At 33.7% G+C, this 22,468-nt stretch overlaps 1 protein-coding gene across 1 annotated transcript; it reads right to left on the bottom strand.

The window, feature by feature from the left end:
* Positions 1-990: 990 nt before the first annotated feature.
* On the bottom strand, positions 991-19,446 carry LOC126693260 (F-box protein At3g07870-like). The gene is made up of 3 exons (XM_050389177.1): positions 19,157-19,446; positions 9,162-9,811; positions 991-1,751 (listed from the first exon to the last, which is right to left on the bottom strand). Exons 2-3 carry the CDS (start codon positions 9,723-9,725, stop codon positions 1,146-1,148), a joined length of 1,170 nt encoding a protein of 389 aa, XP_050245134.1. The 5' UTR covers positions 9,726-9,811; positions 19,157-19,446; the 3' UTR covers positions 991-1,145.
* Positions 19,447-22,468: the final 3,022 nt, after the last annotated feature.

Below are 22,468 nucleotides of genomic sequence, written 5' to 3'. Positions count from 1 at the left end.
GGTGTCCCTTAATATTCTCACATTCATATGGAGATTGATGATCAAAAGCCTGCCTATTAAAACAGGATTGAATAAAACAATGTGATGAAACATATGGGCTGTGTGGGAGTAGCAAGGAATCATTTGAACATCTCTTCTTGCTTTGTGTTATGATCCTAATGTCCCACATAGATTAAGTGTAAGCTTAACCATGTTTTTATAAGCTCTTGGGCACCATCCCCTTGCAAGCCAGTTTTTAAGGGTGAGTTCTACCCATGGGTTCCTATCACCATGCCCCTATTTGGTGGGATTCTGAACTTAATTAAAGAACAGAACAAGTGCAGCAAAGCTCACTGCAACACCAGCTGGAGAGACACATTATTGAGCCCCCAAGTAGGAGAAGCACTCGAATCATAATCATCACCCTTTGGGCCATTTGGCAACAAAGAAATATACAGATACATAAACACAAGGAAGTAAGTGCTTTATGAAGCATTTGAAGGCTCCAAGCAACCAAGAACCAGCCAAGCCACAAATGCAGCAGTAGGCAGTGACACTTTAGGACACCAATGGAATTGGTAAATTCTGATTAAAATAGTAAGGATAAAAGCAAAATCCAGCAACAGAGCATTATCAAGAGCTAAAACAGCCCGAGTTTCAAAAAAAAAAAAGAGCTAAAACAGCCCAACAAGACAGAGCCATCATCCTCTTACCAAGCAAAAGTTTTAAAGACATGCTTTTCAGAAGGAAGAAATGGAGATGACACGAGACAGATTTTGGAGGACATTGTTAACCTTGGTAGACCATCTCTAGGACAAGGAATTCTTGTTCAGTCATTTTGCAAGATGCTACTAAATTAGCTAAGATAGCAGCTACAAACTATCCAGTCTCCGACTAGAATATGTAAATTTAGTGTTTCGGTTTTTTCCAATAGTATATATAAAACAAAAATGATAAAGTTTAGTTTTCTATATCAAAAGCAATACTTTCATGCCTAGAACAAGCCGAAAGAAAACACAACAAACTGGATTCATTTATTCAAAAGTACATTTAAATAAATAAAAAATGTTTCTGGCAGCTTAAATGACTTGTCCATATGAATTTCAAAAAGACATCTGCCTTGCTAGAAACCCCAACTTGCTAACATTCACATTTGGAGGAGCTGTTCACCTGTCAAGTAAAACTAAACTCTCCACAAAATTAGGTGTGTAAATCATACATTCAGGCATTGGAATCCTTAGAATTTTCTCATTTAAACTCTCAGGGTCGAATAAAAAGCTCTGATAGGGGGTAAGCCTCTCGATCAAAAGTTCCCCATTGATGGTGCAGCTAAAGAGCTCTGCAACCTGTTTCATCGGTACACTTTTTCTAGCCCAAGACTCAACCACACCATACTCCTTCATCACCCATATGTGGCATCTGTCACTCATCTCAACTAGATCTTCACCAAAAACAATCAAAGCCAACGATCCCTTGAACATTGCAAGGCGTTCAAAATGCTTAACAATTCCTTCTAAGTAATTTAGAGGCAGCAATATCTCACGGAATCTCTCATCATTGATGTCAAAGGACAAGATGAACTTATGGTCCCCTGAAAATGCTATAAAATGCAAAGCTCCATTAAAACATAATCGGGTTGGGAAATATACCTGATCAACTGATCCATTGGGTCCAGAATCAGAGCCACTAAATGACTCCACCGAAATTACAGCCTTTCTCCACGAATCAGTACTCAGTGTGTAAATCTCGGCCTCAGCGGGTTTTCGTGTCACCTGTTGTATAGCAAACGTAACTCTCAGAATCTTGTAGTCATTGTTTTGAGGATGATACCCAAATCCAAAAACGGCTCGATCAGCAGGATGAGTAGCTAGAAGCTTCTTTAACTTTCTAATGCTTGGGTTCCACAAATACAAAGAGTGTCTAAGATCTTCTTCATCAGAGTCATCATTGTTAGCAGCAAGACAGAACATGCCGTTACAGAAGCCAATTATGAGGTCGTTAGGAAAGGGAATTTCAAACCTTGAAATCTGGATCAACGTGCGGTTGGTATTGTAAACAAACGTAGTCCATTGTTGGGTAGATGAAGGGTCCAGGTAATTTCTTAGTGGCGTGAATAACAGATAACCATTGTTGTTGATGTTGGATAATGAACTTGCTCGATCGAGGTGTTTTGTAATGAAAATGGGGTTTGTGATAGTGGAGTTCCAAGATTGAGAAACGCACCTGAATCGGATTAAGGATTTCACAGGCAGCCGAGTCAGGATGTCGAATACGACGTTGTCAGGAAGAAGCTCGGACGACAGGGACAACATCTCCGTAGATCGAGACATCTGTGGTTGGTCCGTTTGATGAGTTATCTTCAAAGCAAAATCTGGGGTTTCCGAGTTCTGATGGATTCTGGAAAAAATATACCTGTTTTATTTACAAATGGACAAGTAAATGTGTCTTTTACCAAGTTTGGTAGAACTCTAACGTACGCTTGCATTTTGGGTTTCAGTTAGATATTGATAAAAAAATTTGTTAACAAATAAAAGATTTAATTTTTCTTTTCTTTTCTTTGTGGTGTACTCTTGATAAATTCTTCTAAAGTTTTCATTGAATTTAGAGTCCGTTTGGATTGAATTTATTATTACTGAAACTGAAAATACTGTAATAAAATAATTTTTAAATATGTAAATAGTATCGTGGAATCCATTTTTAATATTTTTAAATTCGTAAACAGTGCATGCACTGTTCATAAATAGTGAATTTTGTCTCCGAAAATCAATAACTACGGCTTAAAAAAAAAAAAAAAAAAAAAGAGAGAGAAAACACACTTTTGTAAATGCAAACGCCCAATCCAAACCCCACCTTAATTGTGAAAGTAATGTATTGAGGAATTTTCTCAATTTCCAAGTTTAACAGAGAAATTGGCTAGAAATTGTGAATTACCCCAAACATAAACATTAAAAAATAAAAAAGGGTAGCATTATTTTTTCATTTTAAAATTGTATTTAGCCAAATAATAAGTGATATTTGATTTTTGGCTAAAATTAACTTTTCATCTATGTATATTTGGGATCCTTTCATTTTGGTTCTTTGTTTTTGGCCTGTTTCATTTTAGTCTCTAAATTTTGTAGGACAAACTCTATTTCATCTTGTTTAGCTGTGTCACCATTGTTTCATTTTGGTCATTTTAAATATTTAGTTAATTATCTTTTGAGAATGAATAATGAATTGAAATTTAAAATCATCAATTATACCTTAGCATAATTTGATGATTAAGTGGCTAAAAAAATCAGTTTAAAATTTGTAATTATCTATAAAAAAAAAATCAGAAAATCAAAGAAAAAGTCGAGATAAATTTATTTATTTATATATTATTTTAAAATGTCAAAATGCTTATCAAAACTTTGACCTCCCAATAGTATGCCAATAGACACTTCATTGTTTTCATTTGAATTTTCAATAGATACCTCCATTTTTCTAACTTGCATTCTTTTCCTATCGCCTTAGGGGGATAGATATTACATATTAGTTGGGATAGCTACGAATTGAAGAGATCTAATGGAACTCTAAAATCATGGAAAAATTTGGCTTTTGCCCCTTTCAAAAAATCAATCCAACAGTTTGCCCTCTTTCCCAAATTAATTAGGGAAATGCCTCTCTTTTGAAACTCGATTTTCTCAAAATTGAGTTAAACCCTATAGTGACATTTTTAAGGAGCCTATAGTGACGTTTTAAGGACTTATAGTGGCGTTTTGTAATCCGATCTCCATGAAGTCGAGTTATAGGTAAAAAAAAAAGAAAAAAAATTGCATGTAACCCGACTTCATGGAGATCAGATTACAAAACGCCACTATAGGTCCTTAAAACGTCACTATAGGGCTCCAGAATTTTTTTTTTTTATAATTCGATTTTGAGAAAATCAAGTTTCAAAAGAAGGACATTTTCCTAATTAGTTTGGGAAATAGGACAAAATGCTAGATTTTTTTTTTGAAAGGGGCATTTGCCCATTTTCTCCCTAAAATCATGGACTTCTTTCTCTATTAAAAAAGAAGAAGAAGAAGAGGGGAACTTACAACACATAAGAAACCAACAAGCAATCAAAAAGAGCAAGAGAAAATTAGATCTAAAGCCTTTATGTTGAGAACCAATTTCTTAGGGTAGTAAATAAATCAAGCCATTCAAAAACAACTTGGGCTTGAGGCTTGATATAAAACAAATCAAGCATAGACTCCTTTATAGGTTTGATATGTGTTTGTTAAATAAACTCATTACACGTATCTTAATAATGACATGGCTTAAATGAGACCACTAACCAAGGATGGACTTAGATGGGGGCATGGGCCCCCTGGCCTTTTTTTTTTTTTTTTTTTTTTTTTTTTTTTTTTTTTATACGTATTATATATTTTATTTTTTTAGTTGGGCCCCCTTCCAAACCTTAGGCCCTCCTCCACCCCCAATCAGTCTAGCTAGCCTAGCCTAACTAGCAACTATCCAATTCAAAAACTTAACAAAAACAATAAAAACATTCACAATGATAATTATATTTTAGCAAAAAAAAAAAATCTATTTTACCACCAAAGAACAAAAAAACCATGTGTTATTGAAAAAAGTTAAAGCTAAATTTTTGCAACTATAGTAAACTGGTATAAATACCAGTTGACTGTAGCAAGTTGTTAAAAATAAAATACAACATTTTATTAAGACTATCCCTCTTCCTTCAATCAAAAAACTCAAATTCTCTCTCTTCCTTTATTATTTTAATAAGTTGTTTATATTATTTTAAATGAAGTGGTAAAAAAATAGAACATTTGATATTGAGTGTATTGTAAAGTGAAGTGGTTAAATGGATAAAGTAACTTCTTGAGGTGCTAAAAGATAAATTTTTTAACATCACTAATGTGAATGCTCTAACTTCAAAATAAAAATAAAAATCCTAGCTAGCCTAGAATTTATTATTATTATTATTATTTTTTTTTTTTTTTTTTTTTTGTCTTTGTTGGTAGATGATAGTATCTTGATATATTAAGAAAAAATGATTTTGTGTATTTATAATTTGTTAATACTATATGGATGCTTGAATAATCACTTACTTTACTTTTCTTTTCTTTTTTGAATCACTATATTTATAACAAAAATTATTACAACATAATAACAATAAACAGTAACAAACCCTCTGTATTTTCTAATTATTAAATTATATAAAGTTATATTATATTTATACTATATAAGTTGTAAAAATTAATGGGCAAATTTTTTCTTTTAAATTTTTTACCCCATAAACTTTTAGATCTCATACAGTTGCTTTTGCTATTACACCAGATCTCAATCTCGTGTAATGACCGAGATTATGAACACTTGTCTTTTTTTTCTTTTTCTTTTTTTTTTTCTTTAATTTAAAACCACCACTTAGAGGGGTTCGTGGTGCAATTTTGAGCCATTTTTAGCATCGCAAAGTGCAGTGCTATTTGGCCAAAACAATTTCCACACCTCACTTCAGTTTTACAATCACATGTGTTGTTCGTTGTAGTGTACAAGGTGCGTTTTAGTCAGTTTTGGGTTGGTATATTTTTCAAGATGTCATGGTCAATTGCTAGTTTATAATAAAGAGTGTCTACTCATAACTCACAAACACTCACTCTATAGTCTTAGAGTTTGAGAATGATATGTAATCGGTGTTGTTGTTTGGTTTTGGGATAGACTGTTCTATGTTGTTATTTGGTCTTGGGACCTTTGTAGGTTACTTTTTTATTTTTTTCACCTCAACTATTATTTAGTCTTAAACTATCGTTTTTTTGGTTGGAAAGTTTGTGATTTAGTTTTTGGCAAAACTACATTATTGGTTCTTAAAGTTTACCTTATGAGCACAATCGGTACCTCAAGCAAGTGTGCAATTGATCCCTTATGTTTAAGAAGTAACATGCCTCTAGAAATTTTTATGTGAGAAGAGAGTAATTGGCGTTGAAATTGTAAAATACCACTTCAATGGGATAAAAGAGGAGATGGAAAACCAATTTAAATTTAGTCAAGTTCTAAAAATGAGTACTGCTAGTCCTTTTATTAACTTGCCGTTAATATCAATGTGGCTAACGGAATAATGATGTGGCATTTTTTAATTGAAGTGACATTTTTATTAAAATATTACAAAAATGAATTTACAAATTAAGAACAAACTAACCGGGTTCCCAGATCAAATCTTTTAACAAGGATATCATTAAGATTTGATTTTGGAAGGCAGTGGTACTTCAGCAGCAGTGACAGAGATGAAGGCAGTGCTGTGGTAGTGACAAAATAACCACAAAGGTTGGACAGCAAGTTTTGGTTTGACAACCAGTCGAAACCCAAGCAAGGTGTTGCATGGGGTGCCTTTCTCCCCAAGATATAAACTTTCGACACGATCGAAGATTTTTGGTGGTACCTTTCCAACCTTCCTAAACCATTCACTTTTTTTTTTTTTTTTTGTCTATTTCTTTAATTCATGATCTGGGTTTCTCTTCATCTTTCCCCTCTTTCATTTTTATTTTTGTTTGGTTAAGAAGTGCAAATATAGCTTGATGGTAAAGGAGGATTTTATTTGTTAGATCTAGATAGGTTGTGTATTAATTCATTTTTCCTCATACTAATCAATATTTATACTTGGTTTGCTAGCGTTCAAGTTTGATTAAAAATGTGAACTCTTTGTGCAGATTGTATGATCAAATATTCAAGCCTATTCTACAAAAAAAAAAAAAAAAAAAAAAAAAAAAAAAAAAAAAAAAAAAAGAAGAAGAAGATATTCAAGCCCAACAAGTTGCTTGCAAAAGCTAATTTTCACTTTTCAAAGCTGGAATTGAACCCAAATGGGATGATCCCAAGTGGCTTGAAATTGCAAAAGTCTCACTTGAACAGAATATTTTAATAAAATTGAGATAGCATTAAGATCTGATTTTGGAATTGGGAGGGTCTGTTCCTGACATGTAAATTCATTTTTTAATATTTTAATAATAAAAAATGTCATATTAGTCAAAAAGATGCTCCGTCATTGTTCTGTTAGCCATATAAGTAATAACACTAACAACAGTTAACAAAAGGGCTAACCATGCAAGGACCAATAATGCTCACTTGAAACTTAAGGGACTAATTGTGCTCTTGGGGTAAACTTTAGAGACTAATAATGTAGTTTCGCCTCAGTTTTTTTAATAGGACAAAGTTTCACTACAAAATTAGTTTTGACCTAAAGGCTACAACTTCCTTTAAAAAAATTAACATTACTATATATTTTGAAAATCTAACCACAAGATTGCATGTTTTTTACACTTTCAACACAAATGTCAAATTTTGTTCCAATTGGATGTTTTTATTATATGTTCAATAAACTTATTTTTATGTATAATTTTAGATTACAAAAACTTACAATTTAAACAATTAATTGTTGACATAGAAATTGATCTTTGATCTTTTGGAAATTTTGAAAGTACGAAGGATATAAGAAAAAAAAATTTAATCCAATTCCAAATTTATCAAAATTCACACCCAATAAAAAAAAATTAAGTGAAATTGTAGACTTAGGCTACAATCAAGTTGGAATCCAAACTTTATCCTTTAAAATAAGAGCAACATGGTAATTTTTAGATTTTCTAGAATGGCTTGTAATGGGCCATTTTAGAGGCCCATGAGCGTCATTTTGCAATTCTTTTTCTTCCCCTTTTGATATTGGTAAGAAATGATCCTACTACTACTTGAACCCCCTCCCATGCCTTCAAATCCAATGTTTTAGTACATAGTTAGGTACCATTTGGACCATGATGTCTAGTGCTTTTAGGAAAGATTTAGCAATGATTTATATAAAGATTTTATTCCTCAGACTGATCATCCTTTGGGCTATTTGGCAACAAAGAAATATACAGATACATGAATACAAGGAAGGAAGTGCTTTATCAACTTTACTAACCATTTAATCCATGGTGGACAGGTGTGATACAGCATTTGAAGGCTTCAAGCAACCAAGAACCAGCCAAGCCACAAATGCAGCAGTAGGCAGTGACACTTTAGGACACCAATGGAATTGGTAAATTCTGATTAACATAGAAAGGATAAAAGCAAAAGCCAGCAACAGAGCATTATCAAGAGCTAAAAACAGCCTAACTAGACAGAGCCATCATCCTCTTTAAAGACATGCTTTCAAGAAGGAAGAAATGGAGATGACAAGTCACAGATTTTGGAGGACATCGTTGACCTTGGTAGATCATCTCTAGGACAAGGAATTCTTGTTGTACCCCCAGTCATTTTGCAAGATGCTACTAAATTAGGTAAGATAGCAGCTAGAAACTTTCCAATCTCCGACTCGAATGTGTAAATCTAATGTTTTGGTTTTCTCCAATAGTATATATAAAACAATAATGATAAAGTTTAGTTTTCAATATCAAAAACAATACTTCCATGCCAAGAACGAGCCGAAAGAAAACACAACATGCTGGATTCATTTATTCAAAAGTACATTAAAAATAAACATAAATTTCTGGCAGCTTAATGAATTTTCCATATGAATTTCAAAAAGAGGTCTACCTTGCTACAAACCCCAACTTGCTAATTTTCGCATTTGGAAGAGCTGTTCACCTGTCAAGTAAAACTAAACTCTCCACAAAATTAGGTGTGTAAATAATACATTCAGGCATTGGAATCCTTAGAATTTTCTCATTTAAACTCTCAGGGTCGAATAAAAAGCTCTGATAGGGGGTAAGCCTCTCGATCAAAAGTTCCCCATTGGTGGTGCAGCTAAAGAACTCTGCAACTTGTTTCATCGGTACACTTTTTCTAGCCCAAGACTCAACCACACCATACTCCTTCATCACCCATATGTGGCATATGTCACTCATCTCAACTAGATCTTCACCGAAAACAATCAAAGCCAAGGATCCCTTGAACATTGCAAGGCGTTCAAAATGCTTTACAATTCCTTCTAAGTAATTTTGAGGCAGCAAAATCTCACGGAATCTCTCATCATTGATGTCAAAGGACAAGATGAACTTATGGTTCCCAGAAAATGCTATAAAATGCAAAGCTCCATTAAAACATAATCGGGTTGGGAAATATACCCGATCAACTGATCCATTGGGTCCAGAATCAGAGCCACTAAATGACTCCACCGAAATTACAGCCTTTCTCCACGAATTAGTACTCAGTGTGTAAATCTCGGCCTCAGCGGGTTTTCTTTTCACTTCTCGTATAGCAAACTTAACTCTCAGAATCTTGTAGTCATTGTTTTGAGGATGAAACCCAAATCCAAAAACGGCTCGATCAGCAGGATGAGTAGCTAGAAGCTTCTTTAACTTTCTAATGCTTGGGTTCCACAAATACAAAGAGCGTCTAAGATCTTTTTCATCAGAGTCATCATTGTTAGCAGCAAGACAGAACACGCCGTTACAGAAGCCAATTATGAGGTTGCTATGAAAGGGAATTTCAAACCTTGAAATCTGGGTCAACGTGCGGTTGGTATTGTAAACAAAAGTAGTCCATTCTTTGGAAGATGAAGGATCCAGTGGCAGGTAATTTCTTAGTGGCGTGAATAACAGATAACCATTGTTGTTGATGTCGGATAATGAAGTTGCTAGATCGAGGTGTTTTGTAATGAAAATGGGGTTTGTGATAGTGGAGTTCCAAGATTGAGAAACGCACCTGAATCGGATTAAAGATTTCACAGGCAGCCGAGTCAGGATGTCGAATACTACGTTGTCAGGAAGAAGCTCGGACGACAGGGACAACATCTCCGTAGATCGAGACATCTGTGGTTGGTCCGTTTGATGACTTATCTTCAAAGTTCAAAGCAAAATCTGGAGTTCCCGATTCTGATGGATTCGGATAAATATACCTGTTTTATTTACAAACGGTCAAGTAAATGTGTCTTTTACCAAGTTTGGTAGAACTCTAACGTACGCTTGCATTTTGGGTTACAGTTAGGTATTGATAAAAAATTTGTCAACAAATAAAAGATTTAATTTTTTTTTTTCTTTTCTTTCTGGTGTACTCTTGATAAATTCATCTAATGATTTCATTGAATTTAATTGAGAAAGTAATATATTGAGGAATTTGCTCAATTTCCAAGCTTAACGGAGAAATTGGCTAGAAATTTTGAATTACCCCAAACATAAACATTAAAAAAAAAAAAAATGAAAAGATCTTTTTTTTTTTTTTTTTAAATTGTATTTAGCCAAATAATGAGAGATATCTGATTTTTGGCTAAAATTAACTTTTCATCTATGTATATTTGGGATCCTTTCATTTTGGTTCTTTGTTTCTGGCCTGTTTCATTCTAAGACAAACTCTATTTCATCTTGTTTAGCTGTGTCACCATTGTTTCATTTTGGTCATTTTAAATATTTAAATATTTAGTTAATTATCTTTTGAGAATGAATAATGAATTGAAAATTAAAATCATCAATTATACCTTAGCATAATTTGATGATTAATTGGCTAAAAAAATCAGTTTAAATTTCGTAATTATCTTTAAAAAAATCAGAAAATCAAAGAAAAAGTCGAGATAAATTTATTTATTTATATATTATTTTAAAATGTCAAAATGCTTATCAAAACTTTGACCTCCAGATAGTATGCCAATAGACACTTCATTGTTTTCATTTGAATTTTCAACAGATACCTCCATTTTTCTAACTTGCATTCTTTTCCTATCGCCTTAGGGGGATAGATATTACATATTAGTTGGGATAGCTACGAATTGAAGAGATCTAATGGAACTCTAAAATCATGGACTCCTTTCTCTATTAAAAAAAAAAAAAAAAAAAAAAAAAAAAAAAAAAAAAAAAAAGAAGAAGAAGAATAAGAAGAGGGGAACGTAAAACACATAAGAAACCAACAAGCAATCAAAAAGAGCAAGAGAAAATTAGATCTAAAGCCTTTATGTTGAGAACCAATTTCTTAGGGCAGTAAATGAATCAAGCCATTCAAAAACAACTCGGGCTTGACTTGATAAAAAGCATATTCATGTTTGTTTGTTTATAAATAAACAGACCTTAAGCCTTAGTTTTAAGTTAGTTTAATAAACAAGCTAAGTCCAATAAAAAAAAAATTGTTCATTAACAAGCTTGTGAGCCATAAGGCTCGATATAAAACAAATCAAACGTAGACTCCTTTATAGGTTTGATATGTGTTTGTTAAATGAACTCATTACACATATCTTAATAATGACATGGCTTAAATGAGACCACTAACCAGGGATGGACTTAGGTGGGGGCCTGGGGCCTCACTGGCCTTTTTTTTTTTTATACGTATTATATATATATATATATATATATATTTTTTTTTTTTTAGTTGGGCCCCCTTCCAAACCTTAGGCCCTCCTCCACCCCCGGCCCAATCAATCTAGCTAGCCTAGCCTAACTAGCAACTATCCAATTCAAAAACAATAAAAACATTCATAATGATAATTATATTTTAGCAAAAAAAAAAAAACTATTTTACCACCAAAGAACAAAAAAACCATGTGTTATTGAAGAAGTTAAAGCTAAATTTTTGCAACTATAGTAAACTAGTATAAATAACAGTTGATTGTAGCAAGTTGTTAAAAATAAAATACAACATTTTATTAAGATTATCCCACTTCCTTCAATTAAAAAACTCAAATTCTTTCTCTTCCTTTATTATTTTAATGAGTTGTTTATATTATTTTAAATGAAGTGGTAAAAAAATAGAACATTTGATGTTGAGTGTATTGTAAAGTGAAGTGGTTAAATAGATAAAGTAACTTCTTGAGGTGCTAAAAGATAAATTTTTTAACATCACTAATGTGAATGCTCTAACTTCAAAATAAAAATAAAAATCCTAGCTAGCCTAGAATTTTTTTTTTTTTTTGGTAGATGATTGTATCTTGATATATTAAGAAAAAATGATTTTGTGTATTTAGAATTTGTTAATACTATATGGATGCTTGAACAATCACTTACTTTACTTTTTTTTTTGAATCACTATATTTATAACAAAAATTATTACAACATAATAACAACAAACAGTAACAAATCCTCTGTATTTCCTAATTATTAAATTATATAAAGTTATATTATATTTATACTATATAAGTTGTAAAAATTAATGGGCAAATTTTTTCTTTTAAATTTTTTACGCCATAAACTTTTAGATCTCATACAGTTGCTTTTGCTATTACACCAGATCTCAATCTTGTGTAATGACCGAGATTATGAACACTTGTCTTTTTTTTTCTTTTTCTTTTTTTTTTCTTTAATTTAAAACCACCACTTAGAGTGGTTCGTGGTGCAGTTTTGAGCCATTTTTAGCACCGCAAAGTGTAGTGCTGTTTGGCCAAAACAATTTCCACACCTCACTTTAGTTTTACAATCACATGTGTTGTTCGCTGCAATGTACAAGGTGCATTTCGGTCAGTTTTGGGTTGGTATATTTTTCAAGATGTCATGGTCAATTACTAGTTTATAATAAAGAGTGTCTACTCATAACTCACAAACACTCACTCTATAGTCTTAGAGTTTGAGAATGATATGTAATCAGTGTTGTTGTTTGGTTTTGGGATAGACTGTTCTATGTTGTTATTTGGTTTTGGACTAGGTTTATCTGTCATCGGGGTGTACAAAATTTAAGTTGGCGGTGTGTAAAAACATTTTCAAATCAAGGAGTTCAAACCCCTTAACATGATATAGCGCCACCCCTAGCATCTCCTCTCCCCCTATCTCCACCATCCAAACATAAAACACAAGAAAAGGATCACAAGTGTTTTATGCAAAACAACATTAATTAACAAGGGATTCAAGATCTAGTTTTGATGTTGGGCTTTCTTGGGACCTTTTTAGGTTACTTTTTTTTTTTTTTTTTTTTTTTTCTACTTCAACTATTATTGAGTCTTAAACTTTCCTTTTTTTGGTTAGAAAGTTTGTGGTTTAGTTTTTGGTGAAACTACATTGTTGGTCCCTGAAGTTTACCCTGAGAGCGTAATCGATCCCTAAAGTTTCAAGTATGCAATATTGGTCCCTTATGTTTAAAAAATGAGTACTGTTAGTCCATTTATTAACTGCCGTTAATATTTTGTTTATGTGGCTAACTGAATAATGATGTGACATTTTTTAATTGAAGTGACATTTTTATTAAATTATTACAAAAATGAATTTACAAGTTAAGAACAAACTGACCAGGTTCCCAGATCAAATCTTTTAACAAGGATATCATTAAGATTTGATTTTGAAGGCAAAGGTACTACGGCAGCAGTAGCAGAGACGAAGGTAGTGCTGTGCCAATGACAAAATAACCACAAAAGTTGGAGAGCAAGTGGACATCCTGGTTTGACAACCAATTGAAACCCAAGCAAGGTGTTGCGTGGGGCGCCTCTCTCCCCAAGATATACACTTTTGGCACAGTCAAAGATCTCTAGTGGTACCTTTCCAACCTTCCTAAACTATTCACTTTTTCTGTCTATTTCTTTAATTCATGATTTGGGTTCCTCTTCATCTTTTGTCCTCTTTCATTTTTATTTTTGTTTGGTTAAGAAGTGCAAATATAGCTTGCTGGTAAAGGAGGATTTTATTTGTTAGATCTAGATAGGTTGTGTATTAATTCATTTTTCCTCATACTGATCAATATTTATACTGGGTTCGCTAGCGTTCAAGTTTGATTAAAAATGTGAACTCTTTGTGCAGATTGTATGATCAGATATTCAAGCCCATTCTACCAAAAAAAGATATTCAAGCCCAGCAAGTTGCTTGCAAATGCTAATTTTCACTTTTCAAAGCTGGAATTGAACCCAAATGGGATGATCCCGAGTGTGTTGCTAGAGGAAAGTGGTCCATCATGAGCAATAGAAAGGCCAGCCTTAATACCATGTGGCTTGAAATTGCAAAAATCACACTTGAATAGAATATTTTAATAAAATCGGGATAGCATTAAGATTTGATTTTGGAATTGGGTGGGTTTGTTCTTGACGTGTAAATTCATTTTTTAATATTTTAATAAAAAAAATGTCATATCAGTCAAAAAGATGCTTCGTCATTGTTCCGTTAGCCACATAAGTAATAACACTAACAGCAGTTAACAGAAGGACTAACCGCGCTCATTTTATAAACATAAAGGACTAATAGTGCTTTCTTGAAACTTGAGGGACTAATTGTGTTCATGGGGTAAACTTTAGGGACCAATAGTGTAGTTTTGCCTTAGTTTTTTTAATAGGACAAAGTTTCACCACAAAGTTAGTTGTAGCAAAAATCTAATCATTGGATTGCATGTTCTTTACATTCATAACACAAATGTCAAATTTTGTTCCAATCGGATGTTATTATATGTTTAATAAACTTATTTTTTATGTATAATTTTAGATTACAAAAACTTACAATTTAAACAATTAATTGTTGATATAGAAATTGATCTTTGATCTTTTGGAAATTTTCAAAACATGAAGGATATAAGAAAAAAAAATTAATCCATTGGCAAATTTATCAAAATTCACTCATAATAAAAAAAATAAAGTGAAATTATAGACTTAGGCTACAATCAAATTTGTAGCCAAACTTTAGCCTTTAGAATAAGAGCAACATTGTGATTTTTAGATTTTCTAGAATGGGTTGTAATGGGCCATTTTAAAGGCCCATGAGTCTCATATTGCAATTCTTTTTCTTACCCTATATTGGTTAGAAACGATCCTACTGCTACCAACCCCCTCCCATGCCTTCAAATCCTAGGTTTTAGTACATAGGTAGGTACCATTTGGACCATGATGTCTAGTGCTTTTAGGAAAGATTTAGCAATGATTTATATAAAGATTTTATTGTTATTAATTACATTGATAATAAGATTAATTTTTCATGCCTTCAAATCCTATGTTTTAGTACGTAAGTATGTACCATTTGGACTATGATGTCCAGTGCTTTTAGGAAAGATTTAGCAATGATTTACATAAAGGTTTTATTGCTATTAATTACATTGGTAATAAGATTGATTTTAAAAAATTTCAGCAGGGGCTGATTTTAAGCTTTGAGGGTGTGACTATCTTCTCCTAACGAAGTGTGATTACTTAGGAAAACCTATGTTTAATTGCCAAAAATGGTTCATTGATAGATACACATGCAACTTCATATGAGAGAAAGATTGAGAAGAAACGAACCTACATTCTTCTTTAGGCATCAAAATGGTTGAAGTAAAAGCAACAATTATCTGGCCCAATGTCTGCTCCAATACATTTCAGCCCATTAATCACCATATTTGAAAACAATAAAAGAGTCCATCTCATATTTAATGTGGGAATAAACATTTTGAACAACTCTTTATCCTCTATATTAACTCTCATATATGTATATTTAAGTTGTCATTTTTTTTTTTTTTCATTTTAGGTCAAATTATAACTTACCCACCTATAGTTTGGCCGAAAGTTAAGTTGTTTACTTGTAGTTTGAAATTGGATTACAGCCTTGTTGACCTTAGCCAATGCCTGAATTGGCTAGAAAGATATCCTATGAAAGGAAAAAAAACCAGGAGTGCTTTCAAGGACTACTTCCTAGGAAAGAGAAAAAAGAACAAAAAAGGAAAAGAAACACCCAGAGCTTCAGCCCAAGGATAAACAGCAAGACCAAGGCAAAGGAGAAGATGGTAATTTCAAGACCCTCCAAGACCAGTATAAAAGGGGAAAAAATTAGCCATGGAAAAGAGGAAAACAAGGAGAAATAGTAAAAAATGTGATAGAGAAAATTGAAAATCACAATGAGAGTTTAAGACTTAGGTTGAGTTCCCAGAAAGTAGTTTAAAAGTGGTTATTGTTGTAGTATTACTTAGGGACTACACATCAATCGAAGAATCCAAATTTCTCAAGTCTTGTAAGACCTCAATGTCTACTTAAGTTTGTGAAGTTTGAGGCCTATAGTCTTTGTCTATTTCCTCAAAGGATTTGTGCTTGGATTCTTTGACCTATTAATAAGAGTTCACTGAACTTATTTATGTTTGCCAATATTATGTTGTTTCCGTAGTTCTTGTGCATATGTTGTTATATTTTGGACTTTTTTTTTTTTTTTTTGAGAAATAATTACAACAGGCTGCTAACCCCACAGCTCAAACCCTTTCCCCCTAGACAAATATTTTGGACTTGCTTTTGCCAAATTGGTCTATTAAAATGACCCAAGCTGGCTGCCGTGGGACCGAGCCTAGTTCCCTTACTCAGGCTCTCACATCTTCCCTAGCCCTTCAATAGACCCATAGATTTGCATTGGTCCCGGGCTTAGGAAACTTACAAATAAATAAGAGGGTCCTACAAGACTTTAAGCCTAGCATGCAGGGTTTGATTAACTGGATTGGGTTGCGTGGGATGATTAGGATTGGATTACATTTAACGTTTAATGATAATGGTTATGCCAAATACTAGCAAGTATTTTATTCTATAGATCCATAGATTTCCGACAAGTATTTTGTGTTGTTCAAAATTCAAATACTAGCAAACCTCGATGTTTTTATTTTAAATGGAAAAACCGGAAAAGCTTAAAAGTAAAAGAAAAACCAATATTGAAACATAGAGAAAAAACGGTTGGGAATATACAAGAGCTTATTTTGAAGAACATGTGGCTATTAATTGTTTTTGAAGAAGATCTAGTGTCAAGCAATGAAGTGTTTATTTAAGAATAACTTATTTGGCGAAAATTCACTATTTGTCCCTTAAGTTTAGAGCATTCGCACTGGGCATGCTAAATGGCATATGTAGGAAAATTTTACCATTTTCACACAAAAACCAAGCTTCATCCGGACTTCTAAAAATCAACTATTGTAAAAAAATTTGTAATAGTGCTACAGTGCAATTCTACCTTTAGAATTGTACTGTAGCTCAATTCTAAAACAAAATAATAGTTTGTAATACTCTCTCTCCTCCTTTTTAACCCCGAAATTTCTCTCTCCTCTCTCATTATTTCTCTTCTTTTCTCTCTCTTCCTTCTCTCTTTCTCATTTGCTCTCTGCTCTCTTCAGACCCAAGACCTCGTGCTCTCTCTGATGACCCTCTCTCTCTCTCTCATCTGGTGGTTGTGGGTTTCTCTATCTCTCTCTTTGGTGGTGGTGGGTTTGTGACTGACGTGGGTGTGGGTCGGCGTGGGTTTTGATGACGGTAGGTCGTGGGTTTTGACGACAGTGGAGATCGGTGTGGGTTTTGACGAGATCAGCATGGGTGCTGACAACGGTGGAGATCAGTGGGTGGCAAGATCGATGGATCGGGTTTTGATTTTGCTATGAATTTTGAGTTTTGATTTTGCTATTGATTTTGGCTGGATGGCGAGACTAGGCTTTGATTTTGCTCAGAAAGAGTGACACCAGTGGTGGATTGGTATTTTGCTAGGATTGTGGCGGGTTTGGGGTCACGGTGGTGGATGTCTGGAGGTGGTGTGGTTGAGAGGATGGTTGCTGTGCGGTGAGAGTGACAGAGAGATAGAAATTAGAAAGGAGAGAGATATAATTTGTTTATTATTTGATGAATAATTTATATTATTTTAATGTGTGGTATTGTAAAATAAAAGTTAGGATGCTGGTTGTATTGTAAAAAATATTGTATAATTGATAAAGTAATATTTTGGGATGGTAAAATCGGATAGGATGGCATTTTCTGATGTGAATGCTCTTACATACTAAGTGCTATTAGTCCCTCAAATTTGAATTGAGCACTATTAGTCCCTTAGGTTTAGAAAATGAGCTCAATTGGTCATTTTGTTAACAGCAGTTAGTTTTAGGGAAAATTATTAGGTACTCCCGGAGTACCATAAATGCGTACTTCCTCCTCTCACATAAATGGTGGATCTCACCATAAATTTAATTAGTGGGACCCACCATTCATGTCAGAAGAAGGAGTACGCATTTATGGTATTCTAGGAGTACACAATAATTTCCCTAGTTTTAGTGCCTACCTGGCTAATGGAGTTATGATGTGGCAAATTTTAAGTGACTTGGCATTCAATTTATTATTAAAAAATTAATATCCAATATCTAACTCATTAAAAAAAAACCCATTAATTTATTAGAACCCAACCTAATTCGGATGACTCGTTAAGAAACAAATATTCCCAATTTCAAATAACATTACCCAGATGAGATATCCTTAACAATGCTGTCATCCACCACTCAACTGCCTCCTCCTTCCTCGAGACATATTCCTCTAACACACAAAGCCAGGGACGGACCCAAGATTTCAAGCTTGGGGGGGGGAGGGGGGGGACGGAGATAAGGAAAAAAAAAATTCAAATACGCATCCATATAGTATTAATAAACTATCAACCAAGACAAATACCCAAATTTCATCACGTTGATTAGCACGATATTCCCATATTTGTTTGTGTGTTCCAGGATCATAATCCAAAGAATCAAGATCAACTCTTTGAAATTGTGTTTAAGAGATTGGAACATCAACATTTTCTGGAATTGGGGAATGCATATTTTCTAGAATTGAAACATCCACATTTTCTAGAATTGGAATATCAACATTAGTTGTTGGCAATCCCACATTGACTTCGGAAGAATTTGAATATTTTCTTTTGAAAAAAATCAAGCATTGTAATTGATTTTTTCATGATCTACTAATAAAATAAGAATCATATATATTAAATTTGTGTGACAATTTTCTTAAATTTGTGTAACAATTTTCTATATTATATGATTTGTTTTTTTCTTTTTGTCTTTGTTCTGCCTTTATTTATTTGTCTTTGTGTTATCTCCATCTTTCTGACATTGACCCACTAACCCAATCCCACTATGGCACTACCGACACTATAAATTTATTCTGCACTACTAACAAAAACTTTTCTTAACTTTACTTTTTTCTTTTTCTGTTTTTTTTTCCTGTCACAATGTCACTTGTCCCTATTATGCCCAACCACCAGTCAACAAAGATGAAAGAACAAACAAACAGTTAAAGTAATCTCTACAAACTCTACTCTCTCTCTCTATCTCTCTTATCTATATGATACAAGAGAGAGAGAGTCACAAACACACAGAGAGTGACAAAGAGTCACAAAGCCAAAAAGCCCAAAAAAAAAAAAAAAAAAAAAAACACCACAGGTCGCAGCACAGATTCAATTCACAAAATCACAATCACCAACATCAGTAATCAGTTCATCACTCATCATTAGTCATCAATAAAAACACAAACACTCCACAAGCAAGCACAAACATCTTATTTATTTTTTAGGTTTTGAAGGAAACTAGGAAAGGATCATAGATTAAATACCTATGAAGGCTCGAGCAACCAGCGGCGGCGGCAAGATGGGGCTCACGTGGGCGGCGATGACAGTTGAGACTCTCGCCATCTCGCGTGATGATGGCGGCGTCGGCATAGGTACTGCCATACTGGGTCTGGGTAGACTCTCACCGTCTTGTGTCGGCGTCAACGTGGCATGGGTACTGCTGTAGCGACATCGGCGTGGGTAGTCTCTATCTCTCTGTATCGCCTTTCTATCTCTCTGTCTCGCCTCACTATCTCTCAGTTTCCTTTCTTTTTATTTTTCCTTCGTCTTTCACTTTCTCCGTTAGGTTTACTGCTGAGTTTTCTTTTCTTTTCTTTTCTTTTATATTTTTTTTTTATTTTTTTATTTACATGGGTCATGGGCTCTTACTCTTGGGCTGGCCGGCTGGGCTTAGAATTCAGGATTTTTGGGAGGGGGGCCGAGCTAAAAACTAAGGGGGGGCCCAAGCTAAAAACTAAGCCTATATATATATATATATATATATATATATTTTTTTTTTTTTTTTTTTGAAAATTTTAACCTGCTAAATTTTTTTTTTTTGGACCCAGGGGGGGGCCCAGGCCCCCTTTGGCCCCTACCTGGGTCCGTCCTACAAAGCCATTGGTGTCGCATATCTTTTCACGTTGAAAAACATGTTATTTTCTTGAGCTTTATGAGTTAGCTACTAGCCTAGTCGACTACTAGTGCCAACTTCATTCACAGACTACATAAAACTCTTTGGTGTAATTACTTGCTCTTCTATACTGTTCTATTCATTATTTTCTCATAACCACCACAAAACATCAGCTATTATAATCAATTAATCAGGCCTAGTTTCGATTTTAAAAGTAAAAGTAATATGTAGTTGAGTTGTTCGTCACACTATTGACTGTGTGTATCAGAGAGATGGGTCAAGATGGAGGAGGACGGCAGTGAGAGCGGTGGACAACGGTGTTGTTAGGGATCTCCTTCTCTAGTTTTAGATCTGGGTAGTATCATTTGAAATTGGGAATACCCATTTCTAAACGGGTCACCCGATTAGATTAGGTTATTCTATTAGGTTAATAGTTTTGGGAAATTATTGTGTACTCTCAGAGTACCATAAATGCGTACTCCCTCTTCTCATATGAATAGTAGGTCTCACTAATTGAATTCATGATGGGACTCACCATTCATGTGAGAGGGGGGAATACGCATTTATGGTACTCCAGGAATACCTAATAATTTTCCAATAGTTTTTATGTCATATTTGAATCTTGATTTTTTAATATTACATTTGATGACACGTAACTTAAAATTTGACACATCATAGCTCTGTTAGTTATGTAGGCAATAAGTCTAACAAATGTTAGCAGATGGACCAATTGCACTTATTTTTTAAACTTGAGGGACAAATAAAGCTTAATTCAAACTTAAGGGATTAATTGTGCTCTGTAGGTAAACTTTAGGGACCAATAATGTAGTTTCGCCTAACTTATTTAGCTGATCACTGGAAATGGAAATGAACAAATCATTCGGTTAGACCACCCTTACTGGTTATCTAGAGACAATGAGAGAAGTCTGCCTCCACCACAATTTAATAAGGTGGCTAATTTGAATGACAAACCCTAGAAACCCAACTTAATCTATCTCGTTTATAACTAAGAAACAGCCCAAAAAACAAATACCCCCTATTCAACTGTATAAATGATAGGCGAAAACACCATTTTGGTCCTTACATTTTGGGGTCACAGTCAATTTGGTCCCTACATTTTGGTAACAGTCAATTTGGTCCCTGTTATTTTCAATTTGTAGTCAATTTGATCCCTATCGTTAATTCACTAACGGAAAATGTCTACATGGCAAAAGGTTTGTCCAGTTGGCATGTTTAGTGTTAAAATATTAAATCAGATGCTAATGTGTGGCCACATTAGCGATTACATGAAAGAAAAAAAAAAAGCCACATCAGCTTTAATATTTTTTAACCAATTTTTTTTCCTTTTCTTTATTTCTTCTTTGAATATTCTTACAATTTTTTAACCCATTTCATTTTAATTCATTTCTTTTCATTTCTTGATAACCAAACACTAATCTATAGTCCAACAATCACGGATCATATTCTTTCTAACCTTCAGCAAATTTTATGCCATCAATCAAGAAAGATCAAATTAACTCCACAAGTTTCAGCCAAAATCCCCAAATTCAGACTAAACCCCAAACCCAGATTCACTGCAACACAACCATCTAGCACCATAGATCCATCATAGAGCAAGGAGATCGGCGATGTTATATGTATTTCAATACGAGATCGACAATGGTATCTTGACTCTTGAGGCATTTTGCAGTGGTGGCACGGTTGCCAGTGGGGCGGATCTGTGGCCACAGACTGGGTACCATGGTGGTTCTGTGGTACTTGAAGGTTGGGTTGTGTTGAATCTGAGTTTGGAGATGCTGGGTTTTCACACCCATCTTCTTCAAAAGCTTGAAATTTTTAGAATTGACCCCTAGACTTTTCCACCATAGAACCTGATAGAAACATTTGGAAGAGCACCACCAAAAAAAAAAAAAAAACACACACACACAGCCATAGCACAAATCCATTAGAAGTAATTAATCTAACTTCTTAAACAACAATAACCTTGAGAATCTTGCATTGGGTCTCTATGAAAATGGGTGCTCTCGGTTCTACCAAAAGAAAAATACTAGAAAATGTTCTTTTTTTAGTGGAATCCTAGATTTCAAAGAATCCATTTAGAGTCCCATCCAAAAAAAAAAAAAAAAAAATTCAGAGTTAAGACACAGATTTTCTTGGTATATTTCTCAGTAACAAGAGTCAATAGGTGAAGGGTCAGAGAAAGAGATGGATTGAGTTCATAATAGGGATGATGATGACCTATATTTGGTCGTAGTCATAGATTAAATTTTTACAATACTTTAATATATGTTACTGAAACTTGCATATGTAAGTCGGAGAAACGTGTTCTTTTTTTTTTTTTTTTGAAATCCAATGTATGTTTGTGGTCTAGTTTTTTTATTTAGAAAAGGAAAAAAATTGGTACAATTTAAAAAAAGAAAAAAAAAAAAAAAGGAGATATGGCTTTTTTTGCCATGTAATTGCTTATGTGGCAACTAAAAATTAGCCACATCAGCATCTAATTTAATATTTTAACATTAAATATGCCAATTGGACAAAACGTTTGTCACGTAGGCATTTTTCGTTAGTGAATTAACGGTAGGGATCAAATTGACTACAAATTAAAAATATCATGGATCAAATTGACTGCTACCAAAATGTAGTGACCAAATTGATTATGACTTTAAAATGTAGGGACCAAAAT

The sequence above is a fragment of the Quercus robur genome, chromosome 7 (genome assembly GCF_932294415.1).
Source record: "Quercus robur chromosome 7, dhQueRobu3.1, whole genome shotgun sequence".
In the NCBI taxonomy this organism is placed as follows: domain Eukaryota; kingdom Viridiplantae; phylum Streptophyta; class Magnoliopsida; order Fagales; family Fagaceae; genus Quercus; species Quercus robur.
The sequence above is the reverse complement of the archived record's forward strand: the minus strand, read 5'-3'. Positions and strand labels throughout refer to the sequence as shown.